Genomic DNA, 27965 nt, shown 5'->3' on the forward strand with positions numbered 1-27965 from the left:
ATGGGGCCCTCCTGGGCCTGGCTGCATGTGGACATCTATTGGATTTTTTACCTGGCTGCTGTGTTTTGCCTGACCTATGCGCTGCTGAAAGTGATCCAGCTGTGTCGGAGGAGACAGCAACTGCTCAAAGCCCTAGATTGTTTCCCAGGCCCGCCAAGGCACTGGCTGTATGGCCATGCCCATGAGGTACGGTCTACTTATGATACTACTTGATAATGTATTAGGGAGCGTGTCGGAGTGTGTGTCACAAACGAATGAAGTCTTGGTAATCTCAGCACACTTCCCTGCTGTCCCGTACTTACAGAGAAATGGGGAGATGTCAGTGTTTTTGTGTGTGAATGGTAAAGGCCACTGTCATCATTGGGGGGAGGGGGAAAGCTTGCATTTTTCAGTGCTCAATGTTAAATATCTAGGGCTTGATTTCTTCAGAGGTGCTGAGCACCCTCAACACAATTCAACCAGGCTCAAGGTATCTCCCTTGGGCACCCAAAAATGGAGGTACCCCCAAAACTGAGGCCACTTTTGAAAACTTGGGCCAAAATATTGCAAGGCTCTGCTGTAACAAGGATCAGCGCCAAGTCTCACAGACAGATCAGCAGCTGCCAGTGGCTTTCTGGGGGGTCTCACATCAGAGGAAAGCTAAAATTCCCAGCTGGAATTTTACCTCCCGGGTTTTGGAATTCATATCCCTTTCTATTTTACCATTCATACTGATCTCGCTACATTTAATGCTTTGAATATTTTGGGGTGTGTGTGTGTGTGTGTGTGTGTGTGTGTGTGTGTGTGTGTGTGTGTGTGTGAAATTTACTTGACAGTCTCTGCCTCCCTGGATGCGAAATGGACTCTTCCTTTCAATGGAGCCTGCTTATCTTTGGGAACCCACTCCCCTTTTTTTCTATCCCAAGTCCAAGCAGAGAGGAGAAGGGAGAGTCTCTTGCTAAATAAATTTACCCAAGATATTTACCTCCTAAATATATTTACCCAGTTTGAGAAAAGAGCCACTTCTTTTGAGTGTTTTTCTCTTTGGCCTGTAAATGTTTTCTCCTTGAGGGCTGTATTCATTTGTTGAATCATCAATACTTTTGGCGGGACGTGGTAACACTTGTATTTGCCATCCTAAGCACCAGAAGGCTGCCTTAGACTCTACAGATGTGAATACGGTTGCCAGGAGTCTGGTTTTTGACCGGAACAACTGGTCGAAAGGGGACCTTGCAGCTCTAGTCAGCATCGCTGACCGGGCCGTTAAAAGTCCGGTCGGTGGCGCAGCGGGACTGAGGCAGGCTCCCTGCCTGCTGTGGCTCTGTGCGGCTCCCGGAAGCAGTGGCATGTCCCCCCGCTCTGGCTCCTGCACATAGGGGCAGCCAGGGGGCTCCATGCACTGCCTTCCTGAGCACCGGCTCCGCAGCTCCCATTGGCTGGGAACCGCAGCCAATGGGAGCTGCGGGGGGCGGCGCACAGAACTAGCTAGCCTCGCCTCCGTTTAGGAGCTGGAGGAGGGACATGCAGCTGATTCCAGGAGCTGCGCCGCCCGGATCCTGCCCCCCTCTGCCCCTCCCACACCCCAACCCCCTGCCCCAGCCCTGATCCCCCTCACACTCTCCAAACCCCTCGGCCCCAGCCGGGAGAATCCTCCTGCACCCCAAATCCCTCATCCCCAGCCCCACACCAGAGCCCGCACCCCCAACTGGAGCCCTCACCCCCCCGTGCCCCAACCTCCTGTTCCAGCCGAGAGCTCCTTCCCACACTCTGAACTCCTCGTTTCTGGCCCCAATCTGGAACCCGCACCCCCAGCCCAGAGCCCGTATCCCCTCCCACACCCCAGCCCCCTGCCTCAGCCCAGAGCCCCCTCCCATACTCCAAACCCCTCAGCTCCACCTCCCAGCCCAGAGCCCCGTCCTTCACCCCAAACCCCTCATCCCCGGCCCCACCCCAGAGCCCACATCCCCAGCCAGAGCCCTCTACCCCTCCCGCAGCCCAAACCCCAGAGCCAGCCCAGTGAAAGTGAGCGAGCAAGTGAGGGTGGGGGAGAGTGAGCGATGGGAGGGGGGATGGAGTGAGCAGGGGGTGGGGCCTTGGAGAAGGGGTGGGGCAGGGGTGGGGTCTCAGAAGCAGGGCGGGGCAGGGGGTGGAGCACAGGTGTTTGGGTTTGTGCGAGTTTAAAGTTGGCAACCCTCGATGTGAATCATGTTAATTAATACTTGTATTTATTGTTTCTCTTATAGCCGCACCCATAGACCTCTCTTTAGTTCAGGGTCCCATTGTGCTAGGCACTGCAAAGAGTTTACAATCTAAGTAGATGAGACAGGCAAACAGTAGGAGAAAGAAAATCATATTATCCCCATTTGAGATACAGAGGCCCAGACTGGAATGATCTTTCCTAGGTAGACTAATAACGTTATCACAAGTACAGCCACTGAAATCAATGGGAACAATTGGTGGGATGGGGAAGGTGCTACTCAGACTATCACAAACTGGCCCAGGGGCGTTAACTGATTTGTCCAAGGTCACACAGGGAATCAGTAGCAGAGCTGTGAATTGAACCTAAGTCTGCTGCGTCTTAGTCCAGTGCCTAAGCTCTTCAGGGCAGGGATTGCCTTTCTTCTGTGTTTGTACAGCTCCCAGCACAATGCGGCCCCAATCCTGATATATTTAGGTGCTACCATAATATAAACCTTCATCAATACTTAACCACGAGACCATCCCTTACTGTGCCTTTATTTTCTCCATAAACAGTATTTTTTTTCTTTGTAAAAAATCATTACAGCTTCAAGATCAAGAACTCAACAAGGTCATATCTTGGGCAGAGAAATACCCATGTGCTCACTCTGTATGGTTTGGAGGTTTCTTAGGATTCCTGAATATCTACCACCCTGAATACGCCAAGGCCGTATATAGCAGAGGAGGTGAGAACATGCAACTTTATTTCTGAGTTCTTAGGATTACAGTTGCTAAGTGTTCCTGCCACCAAAGTCAGGGCCAGCCCACAACATTTTGGCACCTGAAGCAGGGAGCTAAAATGACGCCCCCATGCCCCCTTGCTTGGGCCAAAACTATGAAAGGAAAAATGGTCTTAGGATTACTGTTGCTAAGTGTTCCTGCCACCAAAGTCCACTTTTAGTGGAGTGCTGATATCTTGAAATCTGTAGCCTTGTTATAGAACTACAGTAACTCCTCACTTAATGTTGTAGTTATGTTCCTGAAAAATGCAACTTTCAGTGAAACGATGTTAAACGAATCCAGTTTTCCCATAAGATTTAATGTAAATGCGGGGGGTTAGGTTCCAAGGAAGCGCCACATCTCCACTCCTCCCCCTCCCTCCCAGAAAGTCCTAAGCGCCGTCAAACAGCTGTTTGGTGCTGCTTAGGACTTTGGGGGGACGGGGGGAAAGGAGCAGGGACTTTCTGGGAGGGAGGGAGAGCAGCGGGGAAGCGCTGCGTCTCCACTCCTCCCCCTCCCTCCCAGAAAGTCCTAAGTGCCGCCAAACAGCTGTTTGGCAGTGGGGAAAGCACTGGATAGGAGGGGGAGGAGGCAGAGAAGAGGAACTTGTGCAATGCTCCCTTGTAAAGTCGCTGCTCTTCCACAGAATCTTACAAGCAGTGGACAGAGCAGGCAGCCAAACGACATTAGAAGGGAGCATTGCACAACTTTAAATGAGCCTGTTCCCTAATTGAGCAGCGACGTACCTTTGAAACAACGTTAAGCAGGAGGCCATTAAGTGAGGAGTTACTGTATTTGCTCCTACCTGTTAACACCCCTTACCCCCCACAGGCCCCAACTTGCATCCTTATATAATTCCTCTCCTGTTTTGCAGTTAACACATATTCAGCTGTTTTGATCGTCCTCAGGGACCCCAGTGTAGGTGTGCACTGCAAGATTCAGTTAAAAACCAAAGTGAACTCAGAACAACAAAATTCATTCATGCGCAGAGGGCCAGCCAAGGGTTATGAGACCCTCCAAACAGACTAAAATGGAAGTTAAGTTGTGCATAGGCTAGGTGCAAACCCCCTGTATGGAAGTGAATTTTACCCTGTGCAATTATTTGCATAGCCTTCCAAGAACACAAAACGTCTGTCAGCAAATTGCCTGTGTGACGGCCGCCACCTTGGCTGACATACCAGAGACTGAACTGGGAAATTCCAGGGCTAAATGAATGAGCCGCTAGAGCATAAGCTGAAGAGTCTGACTCCTTAGCAGTGTCTGTACTTGTATCCTCTGTGCCTCAGACCCAGAGGGGGACCGTCAACACTAGCTGCCCAGTGGGTTACACATGGAAAGCAGGTCCTGCTGCTTCACTTACCTAAAAGCAATGAACTAGCTCTGAGCAGTATGCTCGGTGGATGAGCCTAATACCACTTCCTAGAATCTGTTTTACCATGCTCTAAGGAGCAGAATGGTGTTTGAAAAACCAGCAGGCTTAGGAGATTGGTAATGGTGGGAGACAGAACCTTTCACCTACAGGTCAGCAGCTAGAATCTGAACCGCAGTAAAGGGTGAAATCGTGGACCCGCCGAAGTCAATGGGGTCAGGATTCCACCTCTGAAGTTTAGTGGTTTACATGAACTGGATTGGTGGTGACAGCCCAATAGCTAGTGGGTAGGGGTCTACAGTGCACAAACGCAGATAGCACTTCCTGGCAACTTTGCTGAATCTGAGAAGTGCTGAGGTGCTATAGAAACCCTAAAACAGATAGATCAATACCATAGATGGTAAAGAAAGAAAAAACCCTCATAATAATCTACTCCATCCCCTTGCCAATGCCAGATTATTTCTATCTGCTTACATGGCCCTCATCACCATGGTATCTCTTTCTTATTGTGTATTTCACAGGCTCAAAGCTTGAACTGTCAGGAAACATTTGTTTGAAATACAGCCTAAGGCCCAGATCCACAAGGGTATTTAAGTTCCTAACTCACATTGATTTTCACTGGCAGTGAGGTGCCTAAATATCTTTGAGTATCTGAGCCTAAATTTTCACTTCACTCATTTTATCCTATTTGTTCCTACACCCCCTCCCCCACCACACCTCCCCTCTCCCAACTTGCATCCCCATATAATTCTTCTGCTGTTTTGTGGTTTATACTGTTTACATATTTGGAGACCATTCGGCCCCTGATGGCTGTTGCTTAGCTAAGACACATGTATCCAGCTGTTTTGAGCTTCCTTAATGACCCCCATACATCATTTCTGTTGCTCTTCTCCGAACTCCCGCCCGGTTTCTGAAGAGCTTTCTGACAACTTTACTCATTTTATCCTATTTGTTCCTACACCCCCTCCCCCACCACACCTCCCCTCTCCCAACTTGCATCCCCATATAATTCTTCTGCTATTTTGTGGTTTATACTGTTTACATATTTGGAGACCATTCGGCCCCTGATGGCTGTTGCTTAGCTAAGACACATGTATTCAGCTGTTTTGAGCTTCCTTAATGACCCCCATACATCATTTCTGTTGCTCTTCTCCGAACTCCCGCCCGGTTTCTGAAGAGCTTTCTGAGACCAGCTGGACATGGTCGTCTCAGTTCAGCCCTGGATTGACTAGGCGCGGGGCTTGGATTACCCTTTTCTCCTCTGGAGGTTGTCCCTGTAGCCAGTGGTTCTGAGGGGCAGCGTGGTGGAAGCTTGCGTGGCACATTGAGTTAATTTGTGTGAACATATCGGCCTCTAGCGGCTGGCTGCTGTGAGGATATGACTCTCCTTCATCACAGCCAAAGGAGGTGCTTCTTTAATTCAAGTGGTGTTGGTGTTGAAGGTCTCAGGGGCAAACATCTGCGCTGTTTGTGTGTTGGCAGCCACAGGTTTATTGGACCTGCGCACACACTGCCCAATCATACCTGCTCGGTGACTCTAAAGAGGACTGTTAACCCAGTGCCTTCCACGCCCCTTCAGCTGATGGACTTTGCTTCTGAAGGAAGGCGAGAGGCAGAAGAGAGTCCTCTCAAGAGTGGCTGCCAGGTGTGCCCTGCCGTCTGAGCTCTGAGATAAAATCACCTGCCATCCCTCCCTATCCTACGTGGACTTCACTCCAAGATTAGGGAAAGCACCTCTGTCCCAATCCGACCTCAAGTCCAATGACCTTTCCCTATACATCGATCTAAATGTAGGGCTTGTTTCTGCTCCCATCCCCCCGCCTGTCTTGTCAGATTGCTCGCCTCCTCCCCAGCCCAGCCAGCAGCGCTGGGAGAAACTGGCTGAGATTCTGGGCCACGTGCCCAGGGACAAGGGAGGCAAAGTGGGCTGGAACTGACATTTCTGCCCTCCTGATTATGGGCTGCTCCGGCGACCAAGATTGCCTCTGGTGTAAATTCTGCAGTCATCCCCAGGGCTTCGTATGGCTGGTGGTGCAAGCCAGAATGGGTGTGCTGGTGCCAGCTACAGCCCTGCCCCAGAGCACACCCCATGCAATGGGGCTTGCGGGCGAGGGACAAGGATAATGCCCAATGGAGTCCCTTCATGGAGATAATACTCTCCCAGCTCCGTGCAGGCTGTTATCAGCGTATGTAGGCTATCGGAGCAGCAGTGAGAATCCTGACCACTGTATCTGTCTATGGCACAACCTCCAGTTGGGGCAGGGCAGATCTGCACTACCAGCACCCACTGGAGCTTAAAAGCCACAATCTAGCCCTTAATGGGTTCCATGTAAATGCTTTGCTTTTTCCTACTGAAGTATAGGATGTCAGGGGAGGGCGAGAACTTACCACCCTGCATGACCCCTTGATTTAACTGCCATAGCTTGCGTTAGAAGGCAAAGTTGTCTCCATTAAAACACACATCTCTGGTGCGTTTTTCAGATCCGAAGGCTGATGACTTCTATCATTTCTTTGTCCCATGGACTGGTACGTATGCTTTTTGGCTCTCACGTTACATTACATAATTGGGGACTGTTGGGATAAATTTACCCGACTTGTGAGCCCAACTGTGAAAAGCGAGTGGGAAATGTATAAAGTGTCACAACAACCTAGAACCATAAATGTTGATGGGAAAAGGTGCAAAACGGAGATAGAGACTGAACTAGTCCACACAAAAAAGCCTCCGGCTATAACTCAAGGGCTGTGTTCAGATCGTGCCTGGTAAACAAGAGAAGTGGAGGACTAGAAATCAAAGGACCAAAATCTTTGTGTCAGAGACTAGGCCTAATTGGTGGATGAAATAATAAAGGGCTGGGCTCTTCTGCCTCTCACTCCCTTCTGAAGTCCTTAAAAAGAAAGAGACATTTTGGGGAAAAAGCCACCTAGTGTGATGATGGCTGATGGAAAGAAGGGGAAAGGGCGAGCTTTACCATCATGGCTGCCACCCCCACTTTCTCCTGCATCTCCGGGATCCAGCGTGACACCATTGTGTCAGAAGGGGGGCGCGGTGCAATGAAGTTTGAAAACCCGTGGAATAGATGATCGCAGTGGTCCCTTCTAGCCTTGGAATCTATGAATCTGCTGTGAGCCTGTGACCAAAAAGGCAGCTAACGGCAATGTCCGAAACAGCCCAAAGCTAGTACGTGTTTGCCGGGTCTTTGAGAGGCGCAGCGTATAATCTTATCACCTAGGGCTTTTTCAGCACTGATGTTGCAAGTAAAAGTCAACACCAAAGACAGAAGCTGCAATGTCTATCTTTGCTGTTCTTTTCCTTCCCCTTTTGGGTGTTCTCTTGTTTTGTCTCTTAGGAAATAGGATCGGCTCCAGGCCATTTCAACTAACTTCTCTCTCCCCACTAAGGACAGTTATTACCGTCTTTGGTACCATGTAAGAGACTGTCTCACAAGGGTGTTTGTCCTTCTTAAAAGCTTCTCTCCAGCTAAAGGGAAAGGGAACAAGGGATGTGGTTACAATGAAAGCCTTACTTGAGACTTTACATTTCAAATGCTTGAACTGTTTTTTCTTCTTTTCCAGTATCTTTACTAAGGGGTTAAAAGGGTTTGTAATGGTGCATTTGCCCTGGTACTAAGGAGGCTGGGGTTTCTGCACACCAAACCCTGAACCATGTTTGAAACTGTTAAATGTTGGACCGTGACTGGGTTATGTTAACACGCTTGGCTCTTGGGCCCATTTATTCCATCTAAATTAATACAAGAGGAAGAGATCTTATGGGGTGAAACTCACTCCACCTGCTCAAAGACCCAGTACTGAAGATTCATCTGTCCCCTCCCCTGCAGCTGAGTCTGTGTGGGTGGGGAGAGAAGGAAGCAGCTGCTTCAGGACCTGGTGGGGGCCAGAGAAGGGATGGGATGAGAGCATCAGGAGAACAAGGTGAGGGAGCAAGTTGCCCCTTCCTAACCTTCCAGGGATCCCATAGAAGCCGTGAGATTTTGCTGCTTTCCACCACCCCACTATGGACCACTCTAATTTGATTCTCATTGGCTGAGAAGTCCTGGTGTACGTCAATGACCACAAGGCTGGGAATCAGGAGCTCTAATCTTGCCTCCTTGTGGCTGTTAAAGGCCAACACAAGTTAAAGCAGTCAGCATAGGGATCTCCGTGTAAGGGCCCCAGCTTCAGGCCAAAGCAAAAGGGAGCCTTCAGCCATCTTTGCACACCATCTTCCTGACGTATGCTCTGTGCATTACAGCCATGCCAAAGATCTCCAGGGAATCCTGCCCTCTCCTCCATGAGAAATGGGAGCACAAAGGTGGCACAGGATAGGATGTAGCTTTGTAGAGCGTATACACCCCCCTGTCACCACACACAATTTAGTTGCTTAGCATTTAGATGCTTTGTGAGAGGCATTGTATATCTAGGTGAACTAAATAAGACTAGTTATATGCACAACAACAGACCGAAATAGTAGAGACGGCTGCACAAGGGTGATTGACTGATGCAAATAAAGTCCCTGGTCCTGTTGAGCTAGAATCCTAAAAGCTAGTAGGGAGATAGAACATAGGACTGGAAAGGACTGGTTGGGTCATCAAGTACAGTCCCCAGACACTGCAGGCAACCCCCTCGTATAATCCTGTTCCTAAATGTATCAAGCTACATCTTCAAACCAGTTAGGTGGTTTGTCCCCACAACTCCTATAGGGACATTGTTCCAGAACCTCACTTCTCTGATGGTTATAAACCACCTTCCAACTTCCAGCCTAAGGCCATCGCTACACTAGGGAATTACTTCGCTATAACTACATCGCCAGGGGAGTGAAAAATCCACACTCCTGAGCAACATTGTTATACCAACCTAAGTGCCAGTGTAGACAGAGCTTCTCCCACCGACAGAGCTACCATCGCTCACAGAGGTGGATTAACTACGCCAACAGGAGAGCTCTCTCCCATGGGCATAGAGCGTCTTCACTAAAGTGCTACAGCAGCGCAGCTGCACTGATGCAGCTGTGAAGATGCAATTTTTTTAAGTGTAGACCTGGCCTAAAAAATGTATTTGTGGCCACGTTATACTTTATTTAGGACAGCTACCCCTGCTTTCCAACCCAGTTTTCTCCAGCAATGTACACACACAGCAGGGGTTTGCATTTTCTCCAAGATAAACCATTATGAATACAAAGACTCTTTTTTCGATTAACAGCTGTCTTTCAAGGGCATAACACCGTCTCTTCGGGCTAGTCGACACTAGAAGTGCTACAACGGCTCATCTGCACAGATGCAGCTATAGTGCAGCTGGTGAAGACACTCTATGGCGATGGGAGAGAGCTCTCCCATCAGCATTATAAAACCACCTCGGCAACATAGTGCTGTCCACACTGGTGCTTAGGTTGGTGTAACTTACATTGCTCAGGGGGTGGCTTATTCACACCCCTGTGAGACTTAAGTTATGCTGATGTAACTTATAGTGTAGACAAGCCCAGATTCCACCTTTCACAGCCCAGATCGTCTGGGTTTATCTTGTTTCGGTGATGCCTTTTGTTAAGCCCATCTAAGCAGTCTGATTTCTTTTGTCATGAGCTGTAAGTTATGGACAGAAGTCCAGACCCTCTGACACAATCCAGAAGGCTTAAAACTGTGTGTTTCCCTCCTCAGGGAAAGGATTAATCGTTTTACATGGACCAAAGTGGTTCCAACACCGTAGACTGCTGACTCCTGCATTTCATAATGATATTTTGAAATCTTATGTGTCGCTGATGGCGGATTCCACCAAAGTGATGTTGGTAGGTAACCCTCTGCTACTGTCGTCATTCTGAACCTTCCCCTTCCCACACTGAAACGTAAGGCCTGTCAAGCTGAACTTTATGCTCATTCGATACAGTGAGACAAGCTGGCGTGAGATGTTCCTCACCATTTCCATCCTAGAAATAAATCACATCTGGCTACCAATGTGGGCCAGTCTCAGGGACGGCCCTAGACTCCATCCAGCAGTGGCCTAGTAGAGTACATTCCCAACCCTGTCTTCTTACCCCTGAGTCAGTGGCATCAAGAGGAGCAGGGGTGGGGCCCCGTTAACATTACTGCTTCATAGTGAATTCCTCACTTATTGTGTCTCTGGCCATGTCTACACTTTGTACACTTTGTCTACACTTACAAGCTTACAGTGGCACAGTTGTACCGATACAGCTGTGCTGCTGTAAGATCGCCCGGGTAGCCGTGTCATGCCAATAGGATAGCGCTGTTCTGTCAACATAATAAAACCAGCTCAACGAGTGGTGGTAGCTGTGTCATCGGGAGAGCGTCTCCCACCGATATAGCGCTGTGCACACAGTGCGTATGCTGGAAAAGCTGATACTGCTCAAGGGGGTGTTTTTTCACACCCCTGAATGGCAAAAGTTTTGCAGACAGAATGCTAGTGTAGACTTGGCCTCTCTCAACAAGAATAAAGTATTATGAATAACGTATGGAATGGAATTTGTTTAATGCTGTCACTCCACAAGTTGAATGTATATATCGGAGGGGCAGCCAAAACAGTGGACTCAGGATATTAAAATCAGCTATGCCGTATCAGCAGGGTTGGGTAGTTAAGGAATTGCCATAAAAGCGTGAGACAAAGTGGGTGAGGTAATAACTTTGGTTGGACTGACAAGCTCTATCACCAACACAAGTTGGTCCAATCACCTTGTCTAACTCTTTCATGGTAATTCCTTAACTACCCAATCTCATCCACCTTGTCTCTTTAATATCCTCGGACCGACATGGCTACAACTACACTGCATACATAAAAGAGTGAGTCATAATCAACTATTGGAACAGATTAGTGAGGAAAATGTTTAATTCATCCTTGTTTGAAATCTTTAAATCAAGATTGGATGTCTTTCTAAAAGATATGCTCTAATTCAACCACAAAGCCTCCGTTTCTTCACTTCTACGCCATACCCCTAATATTGTACAGATTGCAAATGAATCTTGGATCCTACAGACAAAGAAATTATTCAAAGGATGATGGCTGGGATTTTAGTGATCTGAGAAATTCCATTTGCTTTATGAATGCTGACCTCTCTTTTTTACATTAGGATAAATGGGACAAGCGGATAACAAAGGACAAGTCGTTGGATATCTTTGAGGACGTTGGCTTGATGGCTTTAGATAGCATGCTGAAATGCACCTTCAGTTATCAAAGCAACTGCCAAAACAGGTCTGTATGAGAAGAACAGTGGTTTTGCCTTTAAGGCATTGGTCTCAAACTCAGGAGCTCTGAGTTTAATATCTGGCTGTACCAGAGACTTCTTGTGTGACTTTGGGAAAGCAATTTAGGCTGGGATTTTCAATAAAAGCAAGGAAAATGCACAAATTCCTGTGGGTGGTGGTGGTGGGAAAGTATGAAGTTGCACTGAGGTAGCATAAATGTCCCTCTTTAATTAACACTAGGACTGTCGATTAATTACAGTTAACTCACACGATTAATTTAAAAAAATAATCACGATTAATCAGTTTTAGTCACACTGTTAAACAAAAATTCCAATTGAAATGTATTAAATATTTTGGATGTTTTTCTACATTTTCAGATATATTGATTTCAATTACAACACAGAATACAAAGTGTACAGTACTCACTTTATATTATTTTTATTACAAATATTGGCACTGTAAAAATCATAAACAAAAGAAATAGTATTTTTCAATTCACCTCATCCAAGTAACATAGTGCAATCTCTTTATTGTGAAAATGCAACTTACAAATGTAGATTGTTTTTGTTACATAACTGCACTCAAAAACAAAACAATGTAAAACTTTAGAGCCTACAAGTCCACTCAGTCCTACTTCTTGTTCAGCCAATCGCTAAGAGAAACAAGTTTGTTTACATTTACGGGAGACAATGCTGCCCACTTCTTGTTTACAGTGTCACCTGAAAATGAGAACAGGTGTTCGCATGGCACTTTTGTAGCCGTCTTTGCCAGGTATTTATATGCCAGATCTGCTAAATATTCGTATGCCCCTTCATGCTTTGACCACCATTCCAGAGGACATGCTTCCATGCTGATGACTCTCGTTAAAAGTAATTGATTAATTAAATGTGTGACTGAACTCCTTGGGGGAGAAATGTATGTCTCCTGCTCTGTGTTTTACCTGCAGTCTGCCATATATTTCATGTTATAGCAGGCTCAGATGATGACCCAGCACATGTTGTTCATTTTAAGAACACTTTCACTGCAGATTTGACAAAACCAAAGAAGGTACCAATGTGAGATTTCTAAAGATAGTTACAGCACTCGACCCAAGGTTTAAGAATCTGAAGTGCCTTCCAAAATCTGATTGGGACAGGGTGTGGAGCATGCTTTCAGAAGTCTTAAAAGAGCAACACTCCAATACGGAAACTACAGAACCCGAACCGCCAAAAAAGAAAATCAACCTTCCGCTGGTGGCATCTGACTCAGATAATGAAAATGAACATGCGTCAGTCTGCACTGCTTTGGATTGTTATCGAGCAGAACCCATCATCAGCATGGACACATGTCCTCTAGAATGGTGGTTGATGCATGAAGGGACATGTGAATCATTAGCCCATCTGGCACGTAAATACCTTGCGATGCCGGCTACAACAGTGCCATGAGAACGCCTGTTCTCACTTTCAGGTGACGTTGTAAACAAGAAGCAGGCAGCATTATCTCCTGCAAATGTAAAAAACTTATTTGTCTAAGCGATTGGCTGAACAAGAAGTAGGACTGAGTGGACTTGCAGGCACTAAAATTTTACATTGTTTTATTTTTGAATGCAAGTTCTTTCTATATAATTCTACATTTGTAAGTTCAACTTTCATGATAAAGAGATTGCACTACTGTACTCGTATTAGTTGAACTGAAAAATACTATTTCTTTTGTTTTGTTACAGTGCAAATACTTGTAATAAAAGATAAATATTAAGTTAGCACTGCACACTTTGTATTTTGTGTTGTAACTGAAATCAATATATTTGAAAATGTAGAAGACAACCAAAAATATTTATATAAATAGTGTTCTATTATTGTTTAACAGTGCAATTAAGCGCGATTAATTTTTTTAATTGCTCGACAGCCATAATTAACACACATTAAACTCCCCTTTTTTGTCTTCCCTTTAGCGAGAATATATTTCTCAAAGCTATACGTCAGCTCACAGCCATGGTACAAGAGAGAACGAGGACGTTTCTGTACCACAATGACCTCATCTACTGGTTCAGTCCTCCTGGGTGTCGCTTCCGGAATGCCTGCAGAATAGTCCATCGCCATACAGGTATTTCTTTCCTCTCTTGACTCAAGACTTTCATCTGTACAACTGAGACATTAACCATGCTCAAGATACTGGGTTTTTTAAGAGGGATGGCCTTCTGGGCAGGCAGGGGAGACATACTGGAAAATATTAGATTTAAAAAAGGGGGGTATGTGGTGGTAAAGACCGTGAATGTTCCTCAGATTACCTGGGTCCTGAAATTTATACTTTAGGGAAACTCCATTAACCAGAAGAACCCAACATTCTGGTCCATTAATTGAATCATCCAGTGGAATCAGAGAAGAAAGAAATCTAGAGTACTATCTCATTTAATCCAATGGTTCTCAAACTGCACTCATGGAGTACAATCAGTACACAGAGACCTGCCTGGCAATCTGCAGAATGAAATCTGATGAGAATCAGGCAGTGGTGGGATTTGAATGTTGCAATGGGATGGGAATATGACCCATGAGATAATCCTTGTCTTACTAAGTGGTCCTGGAACAAAAAGGTAGGAGAGGAGAATCTATTGATCTAGTCCATGAGATGGTTTTGTGATTATAACAGGACTTGGAGCCAGGAGATCTGAGATATATTCTTGCATTTGCTACAGACTTCTCATGTGACCTTGAAACAAAATCACTTAATACTTCTGTGCCCTAAATTTACTTACCCAGGAAAAGGGGGAAATACCACATAACGTACATACTTCACAGAAGCGTTCTGAGAATATTGAATGTAAAGAACTTGGAGATTCTCTGTTGAAAGGTGCAAAGTATTCTCTTTTCTAGTGATTTGACTGGTCCTTTTTTAAATGTATCTAGTGATGGGGCTTCCACCATTTGCCTTCCCAGGTGATTGAATTACTAGTGAATCACAGTGATATTTTAACTAAATCATATGTTGATCATTCTTTCCCTAGAGAAGGTGATCAAAGAGAGGAAGGAGTGGCTCAAGGATGAACGAGAGCTCGAAAAGATCCAGAAGAAGAGGCGCCTGGACTTTCTGGATATTCTTTTATGTGCCAAGGTGAGTCCTGAAGAACACACATGCACTAACTACGCTATACCATGTACACATTTCACTAAGTATCATTGGCGGATACCTGAGCATTGCTGACTGCAGTTTCCTCACCAAATCCTCCCTTTTCTAATCTTTTTGGCTGTTGGGTGTGGTTGGAATGTCTGGATGCAATAGGTCAAATTCAAACAGGCTATAAATGGGCACAAGCCCTATTGAGTCTCATACCAGGAGTGAATTCGTTTGGATGTGCTTGTTTTTTAATAAAGTCAATCAAAATATTTTAAAATGGTTGAAATCTAAATGAAATATTTCAAGTTTGTTGAAACAAAATGTTTCATTCAATTGAACTTTTCAATTCACCAAAATTTTTTGGGGAAAAAATGGTTTTGGTTCATCATGAAATCATTTTTCAACACTTTTTTCAGACTTGCAAGAGAACTGAATAATCCATTATTCACCCAGCTCTAGCTAAAAGGACTGTGTTTGTCTGACCCAGACCTGCACCGCCTGATGTCACACCAAAATTGGTTCTTCCTGAAACTTGACCCTCTTTCTCAAGTTCCACCTATGTGAATTCATTACACAGCAATGTGGCCACAGGGTGTCTAAGTGGTTGGATCTGATTAATTCTTGATATGCAACTCCTCAGACGGTTGTCTATACATTCACATACACATATTGTGGGTTCTTGTTGGAATGCAGAACATGAACAAAAGAACACAGGAACTGCCACTGGATCAGACATGAGGCCCATCTAGTCCAATCTCTGACAGTGGCCAGCTCCTTCAAGTGAAGTTGTAAGAACCCTGCAGTAGCAGATGTGGGATAATCTGCCCACCACATTAGGTCTTATCCTCAACTCTAATACTTAGAGATTGTCTTAAACTCTGAAGCATGAGGTTTAATTGCAAATTTTTTCTATTCTAAAATTAGGATGAAAATGGAGAAGGATTACCTGATGAAGATCTACGTGCCGAGGCAGACACTTTCATGTTTGGGGGTCATGACACCACAGCAACTGGGATCTCCTGGCTCTTATACTGCATGGCCCTGCACCCAGAGCACCAGCAGAGATGCAGGGAGGAGATCAAGGAGATTCTGGGAGACAGAGAGACCATTCAGTGGTGAGACACCTCATTTATTGCACATTGCTTCCCCTTGAAGATTGGGTCAGCTAATGCTGAGACTTAAGAATGTTCCAGACTCTGCTTTTAATCATTACACATTAAGACTCGGGATGGGAGTTTGAAATTTTGTGAACATCTCAAGTTAAATTTTAGGCATGTGCAGAGTCTGAGAATATAAATCTGGAGTAACTCTTCAGACTTCAGTGGAGTTACTCCAGACTTACACTGGTGCCACTGAGAACAGAATTTGGCTCTAAGAATTAACTTGCCAGACCCTCAGTCAACCCCACTGAAGTCACTTAGTGCTCCAGGGCATTCCTGCTGATCTACATTAACTGGGCATCGGGCTTAACATGCCTGTTCTGTCTCATCTCAGACATCTGAGATGTTTATTGATGAATGGCACCTTAAGGTTTGGTGGTAGGCCTGTCATCCCCTACTCATGATAACTGTTGATTTGGGTATTAACTGCCATAGGTTTTATAACTGACAAACAACTACAAATGAAATGTACTAAATAAGTGCCAAGAATTATCAATGAGATGAAAGCAGTCTATGGCAGAGTTAGTGCCCAAGTCATCAATGAAAATAAATAGGGAAGCACAGATCTGTCACAGTCTAAGGATTACCGCTGGCAGAAATTTGGGATTTCCAGTTTGAGAGATTTTGGCACTTTGAAATTTGACTGTGTTCCGAAACAGAACAAAACCAAATTGTTCAAAATTTCTTGTGAACTGGAAACACTGACATATAGTCGGGGACCCCTAGGCTTCCAGTCTCCTGGGTCATCTGGCTTCCTGGGCTGCTGGGAGTCTGGAGTCCCTGGGATCCCTGGCCCTGTGGCAGTCTGCATGGAAAGGCTTTCCCATGACATCCAAGAACATAAGAATGGCCCTATTGGGTCAGACCCAGGGTCCATCTAGCCCAGTATCCTGTCTTCTGACAGTGGCCAGGGCCAGGTGCCCCAGCGGGAATGAACAGAACAGGTAATCATCAAGTGATCCATCCCCTGTCGCTCATTCCCAGCTTCTGGCAAACAGAGGCTAGGGACACCAGCCCTGCCCATCCTGGCTAATAGCCATTGATGGACCTATCCTGCACTTCCTTATCTACTTTCTCTATACCAGTCATGTTTTTATAAAGCTGAATCATATCTCCCCTTAGCCATCTCTTTTCCAAGCTGAAAAGTCCCAGTCTTATTAATCTCTCATCAAACAGAAGCCGTTCCATACCCCTAATCATTTTTGTTGCCCTTTTCTGAACCTTTTCCAATTCCAATATATCTTTTTTGAGTTGGGGCGACCACATCTGCACACAGTATTCAAGATGTGGGCGTACCATGGATTTATATAGAGGCAACATGATATTTTCTGTCCTATTATCTATCCCTTTCTTAATTATTCCCAGCATTCTGTTCGCTTTTTTGACTGCTGCTGCACATTGTTTTCAGACAACTATCCACAATGACTCCAAGATCTCTTTCTTAAGTGGTAACAGCTAATTTAGACCCCATCATTTTATATGTATAGTTGGGATTATGCTTTCCAATGTGCATTACTTTGCATTTATCAACATTAAATTTCATCTGCCATTTTGTTGCCTAGCCACCCAGTTTTGAGAGATCCTTTTGTAGCTCTTCACAGTCTGCCTGGGTCTAACTATCTTTAGTAATTTTGTATCATCTGCAAATTTTGCCACCTCACTGTTTACCCCTTTTTCCAGATCATTTATGAATATGTTGAATAGGGCTGGTCCCAGAACAGACCCCTGGGGGACATCACTATTTACCTCTCTCCATTCTGAAAACTGACCATTTATACTTACCCTTTGTTTCCTATCTTTTAACCAGTTACCAATCCATGAGAGTACCTTCTTATCCCATGGCAGCTTACTTTGCATAGGAGGCTTTGGTGAGGGACTTTGGCAAAGGCTTTCTGAAAATCTGAGTACACTATATCCACTGGATCTCCTTGGTCCACATGCTTGTTGACCCCCTCAAAGAATTTCAGCAGATTGGTGAGGCATGATTTCCCTTTACTAAAACCATGTTGACTCTTCCTCAACAAATTATGTTCATCTATATGTCTGACAATATTATTCTTTATTATAGTTTCAACCAGTTTGCCCGGTACTGAAGTCAGGCTTACAGGCCTGTAATTGCCGGGATCACGTCTGGAGCTAAAAATTGGCATCACTTTAGCTATCCTCCAGTCATCTGGTACAGAAGCTGATTTAAATGATAGGTTACAGACTACGGTTAGTAGTTCTGCAATTTCACATTTGAGTTCCTTCAGAACTCTTGGGTGAATACCATCTGGTCCTGGTGACTTATTGCTGTTTAATTTATCAATTTGTTCCAAAACCTCCTCTAATGACACCTCAGTCTGGGACAGTTCCTCAGCTCTGTCACCTAAAAAGAATGGCTCAGGTCTGGGAATCTCCTTCACATCCTCAGTCATGAAGAGTGATGCAAAGATTTCATTTAGTTTCTCTGCAATGGCCTTATCGTCCTTGAGTGCTCCTCTAGCACCTCGATCATCCAGTGGCCCCACTGGTTGTTTACCAGGCTTCCTGCTTCTGATGTACTTAAAAATTTTTTGCTATTACTTCTTGAGTCTTTGGATAACAGTTCCTCAAATTCTTTTTTGGCCTTCCTAATGGTATTTTTACACTTCATTTGCCAGTGTTTATACTCCTTTTTATTTCCCTCACAAGGATTTAACTTCCACTTTTTAAAGGATGCCTTTTTGCCTCTCACTGCTTCTTTTACTTTGTTGTTTAGCCACGGTGGCTCTTTTTTGGTTCTCTTACTATGTTTTTTAATTTGGGGTATACATTTAAGTAGAACCTCTATTATGGCGTTTTTAAAAAGTTTCCATGCAGCTTGCAGGGATTTCACTTTTGGTGCTGTACCCTTTAATTTCTGTTTAACTAACTTCCTAATTTTTGTGTAGTTCCCCTTTCTGAAATTAAATGCTACAGTGTTGGGCTGCTGTGGAGTTTTCCCCACCACGGGGATGTTAAATTTAATTATATTATGGTCACTACTACCAAGCGGTCCAGCTATATTCACCTCTTGGACCAGATCCTGTGCTTCACTTAGGACTAGATCAAGAATTGCCTCTCCTCTGGTGGGTTCCAGGACCAGTTGCTCCCTACTGCTATATTCTTCTTATTAGAGCATGGAATTTCTATCCTTAGAGATTCTATGGTACAGTTTGATTCATTTACGATTTTTACTTCATTTGATTCTAAGGTAAGAATCTGAGAGCCCTATCCGGGTCTTCCAAGGCTTCCAGGCTCCTAGCTCCACAACAGAGAGCCTAGAAGTCCTGGTATGGTGGGGCTGCCCCAGAGCTGCAGACTACAAAAGCGTGAGTTCCCTAGCCCCAGGGCAGTCTCCAAGGGCAGTCCCACCTGGCAGGGACCCGGTAGTTTTCCAACATAACTGCCTGAGATTCAGCAAATGTTCTTTGAACCCAAATCGCATTTGTGAAAAATTGTAGGTTTGATGAACTGGCATTTTCCAATCAAACTCGGTTTCATCAGAAATTTCCCCACCAGCTCTACAAAGGATGCATTTGATCAAAAAACATCTAAGATGTCCAATCATGTTAGAGGGACAAGGTGACCATATTTTAAAAATAAACATAAAAGTCAGACTCTTTTGTGATGACATTTTTTGGAATTGTGAAATACTCATCCAAATTACATATTTTTTTAAATATGTGTACTGATCTCACCTACTTCTAACTTCTGACTCTACAGCCACATGGACATATGTCTCAGAGTGGAGGACTTTCCCTCCCAGTAACTTAGTGCCTTGAATGAGTTTATTGTGTAACCTTGAAGAAGTGTTGTTAAACATACACTTTGAGCAAAAGAACAGCTTTGATTGCACCTGCGCTTTTTAACTTTTCCTTTCACTGCAAACAGCATTCATTACATTGAACGCTTGTTCCACTGGACTGGAACTTCTGGTAAAAACAGAACAAATGGTACCTGATGTAGCAATAAGTCTTGGACAAAGCGTTTGTAAGTTATTAAAAAATCCAAATGTCTGTGTAGCGATGCAAGACTCATCCCTGTCGCGCCTCCTGCTGGTTTCTCAAGGAATTAGCTTCCAGCCCCCGGAGCGCCCTCTGTCAGCCGGTGTCTCACTACCCCTGGGCCCCCGTGTCCCTCCCGGACCCTGGTGCCCCTTTCCACTGGGGTGCTGCCCCCTGGCAGTAACCCCACAGTCTCTGGGTCTCCCTCCTTCCAGGGGAACCTCCCCACCCCCTATCCCCACCTCACCTCAGTATATGGCTACTGCCCAGTCCCCATCTAGCCCCCGTTCACTGGGGCAGACTGCAGTATATAAGCCACTCATCACCGGCAAGGAAGGTTTGGACCTGCTGCCTCTGCCTACTCTTGGGCTGCCCTCTGCAACCCCAGTACCTATTTGGCTTTAGACTAGGCCGGCAGCCTGGGGGGTTTCTAGGCTGGAGCTCCCCAGCTTCTCTGGCCTTCCCCCAGCCCTGCTCCACCTCAGGTACGCTCCCCAGCAGCCAGGCCCCTCCCTCTGAAAGACTAGAGAGAAAGTGTCTGTCTGTCTGCTCCTAGCCCACTGCCCTCTTATAAGGGCCAGCTGGGCCCTGATTGGGGCGTGGCCACAGCTGAGGCTGCTTCCCCAATCAGCCTGGGCTGCTTGCCTCCAGCCACAGCCCTCTCCTGGGCTGTTTTAAGCCCTTTATAACAGTCTGATATGGATGAAATGAAAAACTAGGACATTGTGGGTGTCCCAAATAGAGTTCCCGAGACAAGAGAACAGGAGCTGGTTGAAAAATGCAAATCATTTTTCATGGAAAATTTAAGAACATTACTTTCAAATTTTCCCATATTTTGTTTTGATTTTTGAAGACAAAACAAAAACAAATCTTGAAGAAATGTCAGTAAAAGATTTTTGTTTTCACGAGCTAAAACCCAAGAATGTGTACCAAAACCTGAAAAATGTTATTGAACATTTTTCAGTTTTTAGTTTCTGCTTTTGAAAAACCAGAAAATTTCAACAACAAAAAAATAGATTTTCATCAACACTTTTCGTTTTGGTCAACACATAAAAATTTTTCTTCAAAAACTTTCATTTTGATCAAAAAGGCATTTTTCACTAAATATATTTTAATGAAAGAATATTGAGCTGCTGTAACCATGGTATCAGCTAAGTAATCCTGGTTTTGGAAATCGGGTACTGAGTTACAGATTGAGAACCCCACTGAAGTTGGTAGCATTACTCCAGCTGAACATAGTGGCGTAGCCAGGTTCTAAGAGCAGGGGGAGCAAACATTAAAAAGGCGCCCCCCCCTTGGCTCCTCCTCTGGCCACGCCCCCTTGGCTCCTCCTCCGGCTGCTCCGTGCCCCCCCCCTTGGCTGGCTCCTCCGGCCGTGCTCGCCCCCATGGTTCCTCCGGCCGTGCCCCCCCGTGGTCCCCCCCATGGCTCCTCCGGTCGCGCCACCCCCCCAATGGCTCCTCCGGCCGCGCTGTGGGCTGCCATGCTGCCCCCCCCCCTCGCTCCTCCGGCCGCGCCGCCCCCCCCATGGCTCCTCCGGCTGTGCTGCTCCCCGTTGCCTGCAGGAGCCCAGTGCCAGCCCGGCAGGCCAAGCTTCAGAGAGGAGCGTGGGCCCTGCCCGCTGGCACCATGGTAACCCCTAACTAAGGCGCCGCTTTTGGAAAATGTGCTGAGGGGAAGCGGCTGCTTCCCCTGCACCCCCCCTAGCTACGCTACTGGCTGAACACACTGCTGGCAAGAGCAGAATTTAGGCCTCACTGCTCTTTGGGTATGGAAAAACAGAACAGCGTTTCCCAATTTTAGTCAGAAGCCTTCCGTTTGAAGAGGACAAGAGGGAACTTCTTTCAGACTGTAGATTCCCTTGAGGGTTTGCAATCTAAAAGATTCATCTAGAGCAGTGGTTCCCAAACTTTAACAACCTGTGAACCCCTTTCACTGAAATGTCAAGTCTCGTGAACCCCCTCCTAAAAATGAATGTTTCCAGGGATTTTCTCCTTTACCTGAGTATAAATTATAAAAGCAGTGATCTTGGAAATATAAAATTTGTTTTTATGACATGCTTATTACACACTATTTATTAATTATTATTATTTATCATTACAGTATTTTTATTACATTATGAAAACAGCAACACTCTTCCAAAATCTCACTTTCGTACTTTGTATCACTTTGAATAAGCCTGTTATAAGACAAGGCTCCTATGTTTCATCAAGGAGCATCAGATGTGAAACAGCAGGAAGGTATTTAAGAAGCCAGCTCAAATCATTCCTCCTACAGAAGCATTCAGGTCTTCAGCAGTCCAGGCAAACAACACACGTTACAACAAAGCTTAAACTTGTTCTTTATAATAATTTTAAAAACAATACTAGCTGCCTAGTTAATTTTAAAAACAGCAAAAAATATCCAGCTCCATTTCCATTTCTTATAAGGAGTCCTGACGTTTAAATCTCCTCAGTGTGATAGATATGCTTGCTTTGATCTGCTTAGCTCTTGGAAGTCCAGGGGCTCCGGGCTGCTGGCCCCCTGCTGTCCGAGGTCCCTAGGGATTGTCCGCCATTAGGGATTTTTTTCTGGAGAACCCCCTGTAACATTTCGCGAACCCCCAGGGGTTCACGAACCCCAGTTTGGGAACCACTGATCTAGAGAAACAACAGGTTGTGCAGGCAGCCTTGTATTTCTGCATTGGGGAGGAGGTTCCCATGTTCAGACATATCTTTGGTTTCTTTTCAGGAATGACCTTAGTAACATGCCCTACACCACCATGTGCATTAAAGAGAGCCTCCGCCTTTACCCTCCGGTACCTCAAGTGTATCGACAACTCAACCAACCAGTCACATTTTTCGATGGGAGGACTTTGCCAGAAGGTCTGATTCTATCCCTTTTCCTGTGTTCTTTATAAGTTTAAGGGGTGCAACTTTATATATAGTAGCTAATGGGCATTGTATGTGTGTGTATCAGCTAATTATGGACCCAAGTGATGGCATTTGGATGAGGATTAAGAACTCACTTCTAAAGCTCCAGGGGTTTTGACTCCAGAGTTTGGTTTACTCCAGTTCGGAAGGTAAGCAGTGAAATAAGAATCTGAATTTTGGTTTAGTTTCTGAACCCTGCAACGTTTGCAGTGGACAAGGGAGGTGTCTGATCCAAGGTCTGATTTGGCCCTTTGTACAGAGAAGAGCAAGCCATGAAATTTAGATCAGGTTAAAGGTTCTGATTCCAGCCACTTCCGTGCCCCTGACTCAGTGTACCTCTACAGTGCAGCCAGTGGTGTGATTTGCACCTCATGTAGACATCTCTGTGCTAGCTGTAACCTAGCTAGCGTGCTAACATTAGCAGTGAGGATGCTGCAGTGCAGGCTGTACAAGTGCGTACGTGCCCCTGGCATCAGGTGGGCTTGTGCAGCCTATGCTGAAGATCGCACTGCCATGTCCTCGCTACTATTTTCAGTGCGCTAGCTAGATTAAAGCTGGCACGGGTATGTCTACACAGGCCACAAATCACACTCCCATCTGCAGCGTAGTCGTACCCTCCAAGTCAGGGAGTTTGGACCTGGGATTTTCATTCATACCCAACTCCACTATCAGCAGGAGAAGGTTCCCAAAGTATGCACCAATAACCAAAATGGACTAGGATAAATATTCTGCCATCACACAAAACAGAGACGGTCTAATAGTGTCAGCTGAACCAAAAATCCAGGAAGCTTTTCCTTGCATCCATATCCATCACAGTCATTAAGTAATCACCAGCCAGGTGTCTCAGCCATATTTCACATATCCCTCTGACCACAGCGATCTACTGCAAGGAACAATGGCACTTTGATCATAAAGTGACTGCGGAAAAAGAGAAGTCAGGGACTGGGAAGGACATTAATTCCAGAGGATGTGGGGAATGCTCTGGTCCACTCACAGGAGGTGGATGAGTTTGCTTTGCCAGCTGACAAGATCTAAGTACTCAAAGAAAGATGAAGAGCTGACCTCCCTGTGGGCAGGAGTTAGCACCCTACATTAAGCTGCTGAGTAAGATCTAAAGTACTTGCTACAAGTGCAGCTTGCTAACTCCACGGAGAGGCGTAAGAAGTGGGGTGTGACTCTCTGATCAGAGGGAACTAACTGCATAGCCACGGCGGTCCTGCAGGACACACTCGGAACAGCTGGGCTTAGGGAAAATGCCTAGTTTTATGTCACTTCATTGTTATTACTGTTACCATTAAGCCAAACCCCATAAAGAGAGTGACCTTAACCTGGTATAGCATGTGTGGACTTTATCCAGAACTGTCTAGGAATAGCACCTATGCAAGAGAAGACTGAGACTAAGCAGTTTGTGTATGTGAACAGGAGGGCTCCTCTGCAGGGATGTATTCACAGCCTGGCCTTACAAATGAGAGAGGAGAAATGAAGATGATTTAGTTGGGGTTGGTCCTGCTTTGAGCAGGGGGTTGGACTAGATGACCTCCTGAGGTCTCTTCCAACTCTAATCTTCTATGATTCTATGATTGTGACCATGTTATGTCTTAACCCTCTCTTCAATAAACTAAGTAGATTGAACGTTGTAAATCTCTCACTAGAAGCCACGTTTTTCAAACCTCAAGTAATTCTTGTATCTGTCTTCTGTGTTTCCATTTATCCTTTTATTATATTATATTCCATTTATACAGCGACCTGTAAGTCACTCAGACAAGGTGGTGCTGAGTGTGACTTACATGCCTAGATAGATGAATAAATAGATGTCCGCATACCAGTAAAAATACTTTGGGTGGATGGACTGGACATACTTGGCAGGGCTTGACAAAATTCACTCTAGGCACTTAAAGAGTCGATGCAATCTTGGAACCATTAGCAATTATATTTGAGAACTCATGGAGGATGGGTGAGGTCCCAGAAGACTGGAGAAGGCTAAGCATAGCACCTATCTTTAAAAAAGGAAACAACAGACCGGACTAGTTTCAATACTTGGAAAAATTCTGGAACAAATGATTAAACTATGATGCCAAACCAACTTAATTTCTTTCTTTGACAAGGTTATTGGCCTAGTGGATAGGGTGAATGCAGTAGATTTGATATATCTTGATTTTAGTAAGGCTTTTGATCCAGTCCCACATGACATTCTCACAAACAAGTGTGGTCTAGATGAAACTATTACAAGATGGGTGCACAACTGATTAAGACAGTTCTCAAAGAGTAGTTATTAATGGCTCACTGTCCAACTGGGAGGACGTATTTCGTGGGGTCCTACAGGGGTCTATGCCAGGTCCCCTACTATTCAATGGTTGATTAACAACTTGGATACTGGAGGGGAGAGTACGCATACAATTTGCAGCTGACACCAAGACAGAGGGGTTGCAAACACTTGGAGGACAGGAGTAGAATTTTAAAAGATTTTGATAAATTGGAGAATTGGTCTGAAATCAACAAGATGAAATTCAATGCAGACAAGTACTGCACTTAGGAAAGAAAAATCAACTACAAATTGGGGAATAACTCACTAGGCCAGGGGTTCTCACAACAATTTTTATGGTGGCCTCAGAGTGCGTCCACCAACTCTTGCTTGTAGCCGCTCTGACAATTTTTCCTAAAATACTTCACTTTAGGAAAAACAAATAAATATGCCATTTGATGGGATTACAAAGAACCAGTCAGCCAATCAATAATGGCTAACTTCCGGGCATCAGTAGTCATGTGGTGGGGCAGGAATACAAAAATATAAATGGAAAGAAAATATTGTAGCAGGTGATTTTCTTCTTATGAGATCTTTTCTCTCATTCTTACCAGGTAGCTTAGTGTCTCTGCACATTTACGCTCTTCACAGAAACCCCGCGGTATGGAAAGATCCAGAGGTACGTTACTTTGCTTGTTGTGATGTTTAGTTTCTTTTTGCCTGGGCACAATGGAAGGAACTTGCTACACCATCCCTCCCTACCCTCCGTTGGGGCAGTGCGGCTATGTACCACCAGCATCTTGGGCCAGGCCTTAAAAGTACAGTCTGGTCTCTATATATGCGGAAGTTCCTTATTGGATTGTTTGTTTCGGATGTAGGCTTAGGGCTAGTTTTTTCTCTCGGTCAGACCAGTGTAAATCCAGAATACATTTATGGACCCCAATGGAGCTATTCAGGATTGACACCAATGCAACTGAGATCAGCTGCTGGTGAGTATTTGCTTCAGGTTGGGGGGCTGTTTGTAACAGACCTCAAAGTGGCAATTCTTCAAGAAAAAAACTTCAAAAACAGACTCCAACATGAAGCTGCAGAACTGGAATTAATTTGCAAACTGGACACCATCAAAGTAGGCCTGAATAAAGACTGGGAGTGGTTGGGTCATTACAAAACCTAAACCTAATTTCCCCCATACTAATTTCCCCCTACTGTTTCTCACACCTTCTTGTCAACTGTTTGAAATGGGCCACTCTCATTACCATTTCAAAAGTGATTTTTCGTCCCTTGGTATCCTACTGTTAAGTGAATTGTCTCATTAGACTGACCTCACACTTGGTAAGGCAACTCCCATCTTTTAATGTATTTATACCTGCCCCTGTATTTTCCACTCCATGCATCTGATGAAGTGGGTTCTAGCCCATGAAAGCTTCTGCCCAAATAAATTTGTTAGTCTCTAAGGTGCCACAAGGACTCCTCGTTGTTTTTGCTTATACGGACTAACCCGGCTACCACTCTGAAACCAATAAAAAAGTAGTGGCAACAATTCACTGGATATATGATTTTAGGATGAATATTTATTTCAGTGCCCCATCCCACAAAAAAATATTGACTGCAGTGGTGAGGTATATTCAAAAACACTAAAGTGAGTTGAATTTATTATTATTATTAACTAGCTAGCTAGGTTACTGGGTTTTTTTTTCAGTGTGCAAAATTGTGCGTTATTTTGCAGGTTGAATGATCACTGAATGACATAATCCCCACCCCCACCCCCCGCCAATGTCCGTCACTCAGTCCGATAATTTTGTCAAGTGTCCATCGTGCAAAATGGTGGTGCCTACCCCTGGATGCCAGTCCATGCAGAATGGGGCCCAATTGTACCCTCAGTTACAGAGGAGATGGGGGATCATCTAACTAGCTGAGGGAAGAAATGGACCTTGCTGTGTGAACACAGTGGCCAAACCCAGCAGTAGCTTTGTCATTAAATGTCTTTAGAGTACAAGTGATCTTTTCTTCCAGGTGTTTGACCCCCTGAGATTTTCACAAGACAACTTGTCTGATCAGCATTCCTTCGCCTTTATGCCCTTTGCTGCTGGACCACGGTGACGTATTAATTAATTAATTATGTGAAACCTACAACCAGAAAACCGGAAACCACAATGAGAAGAGAGAAAATTACCTCATGTACCTCTAATTGTTCTCAGAAGTGATGATTATGATAGATTGTCCTTTAGTGCTTGATCCCAAGTCCATTGACTATAAATATATTATTTTTATTACAGTAGTACCTAGAGGCACTAACCAATATTACGGGGCCCCACTGTGGTAGGACCTGTACATACACATAGGAAGAGACAGGGTAACCACTGATGAGAGTGTTTAGACGTTCCCCTCTCTGCCCAATCGGCAGAAGCTACTCATCTGTTACAATCCCACTTAGAGAGCCCAGGTATTTATCTCAAGCTGTATGAGTTCATGCTTTTAGCTCTGGAGGTCCCTGAGTCAGTCCTTGATGTGTCAGTCAAGGTGGCGGTCATCACAGTAAACCCTGCCTGGAAGAACTTACAATCAAAATAGTCAAAGGCTTGGAGGGGAAACTGGGGTACAGAACAGGGACGTGACTCAGTGGCAAAGTCAGTAATGGAACCCAGACTCCCCTTCACTCCCTGTCCACTAGAGCAGCTTCCTCTCTTTACACTCCAGTGGGTTTGGGTCAGACCATTAATGACTTAGCCCATAAATCTCCCTTACAGACTGAGTGTTTTTCCTTCTCTTCTCAGGAACTGCATCGGGCAGCAGTTTGCCATGACTGAGTTGAAAGTGGCTCTTGCCCTAACCCTCCTCCGCTTCGAACTCTCACCTGACCTGACTACACCTCCTAATGAAGTAACTGAGCTTATCCTGCGCTCCAGGACTGGAATACACTTGCATTTAAAGAAACTTTCCTAATATCTTTGATATTTCATGCTGAAACGATCTTTGCTATTTTTTTTCAGCAAAGCTTGCAAGTCACAAGACTTTCTTAGTAGATTTGCTCATCTTAAATCTGAGGAACAGTAAGTTACCGTACTAG

General features: G+C 45.1%; 1 protein-coding gene across 1 annotated transcript; it reads left to right on the forward strand.

The window, feature by feature from the left end:
* LOC135883023 (cytochrome P450 4B1-like) lies at positions 1-27841 on the forward strand. The gene is made up of 12 exons (XM_065410058.1): positions 1-186; positions 2765-2903; positions 6788-6832; positions 9952-10079; positions 11373-11494; positions 13418-13569; positions 14468-14574; positions 15502-15692; positions 22475-22608; positions 25513-25577; positions 26912-26994; positions 27673-27841. Exons 1-12 carry the CDS (start codon positions 1-3, stop codon positions 27839-27841), a joined length of 1521 nt encoding a protein of 506 aa, XP_065266130.1.
* The last annotated feature ends 124 nt before the right edge of the window (positions 27842-27965 follow it).

This window comes from Emys orbicularis, chromosome 8 (assembly GCF_028017835.1).
Source record: "Emys orbicularis isolate rEmyOrb1 chromosome 8, rEmyOrb1.hap1, whole genome shotgun sequence".
NCBI classification, from domain to species: Eukaryota; Metazoa; Chordata; order Testudines; family Emydidae; genus Emys; species Emys orbicularis.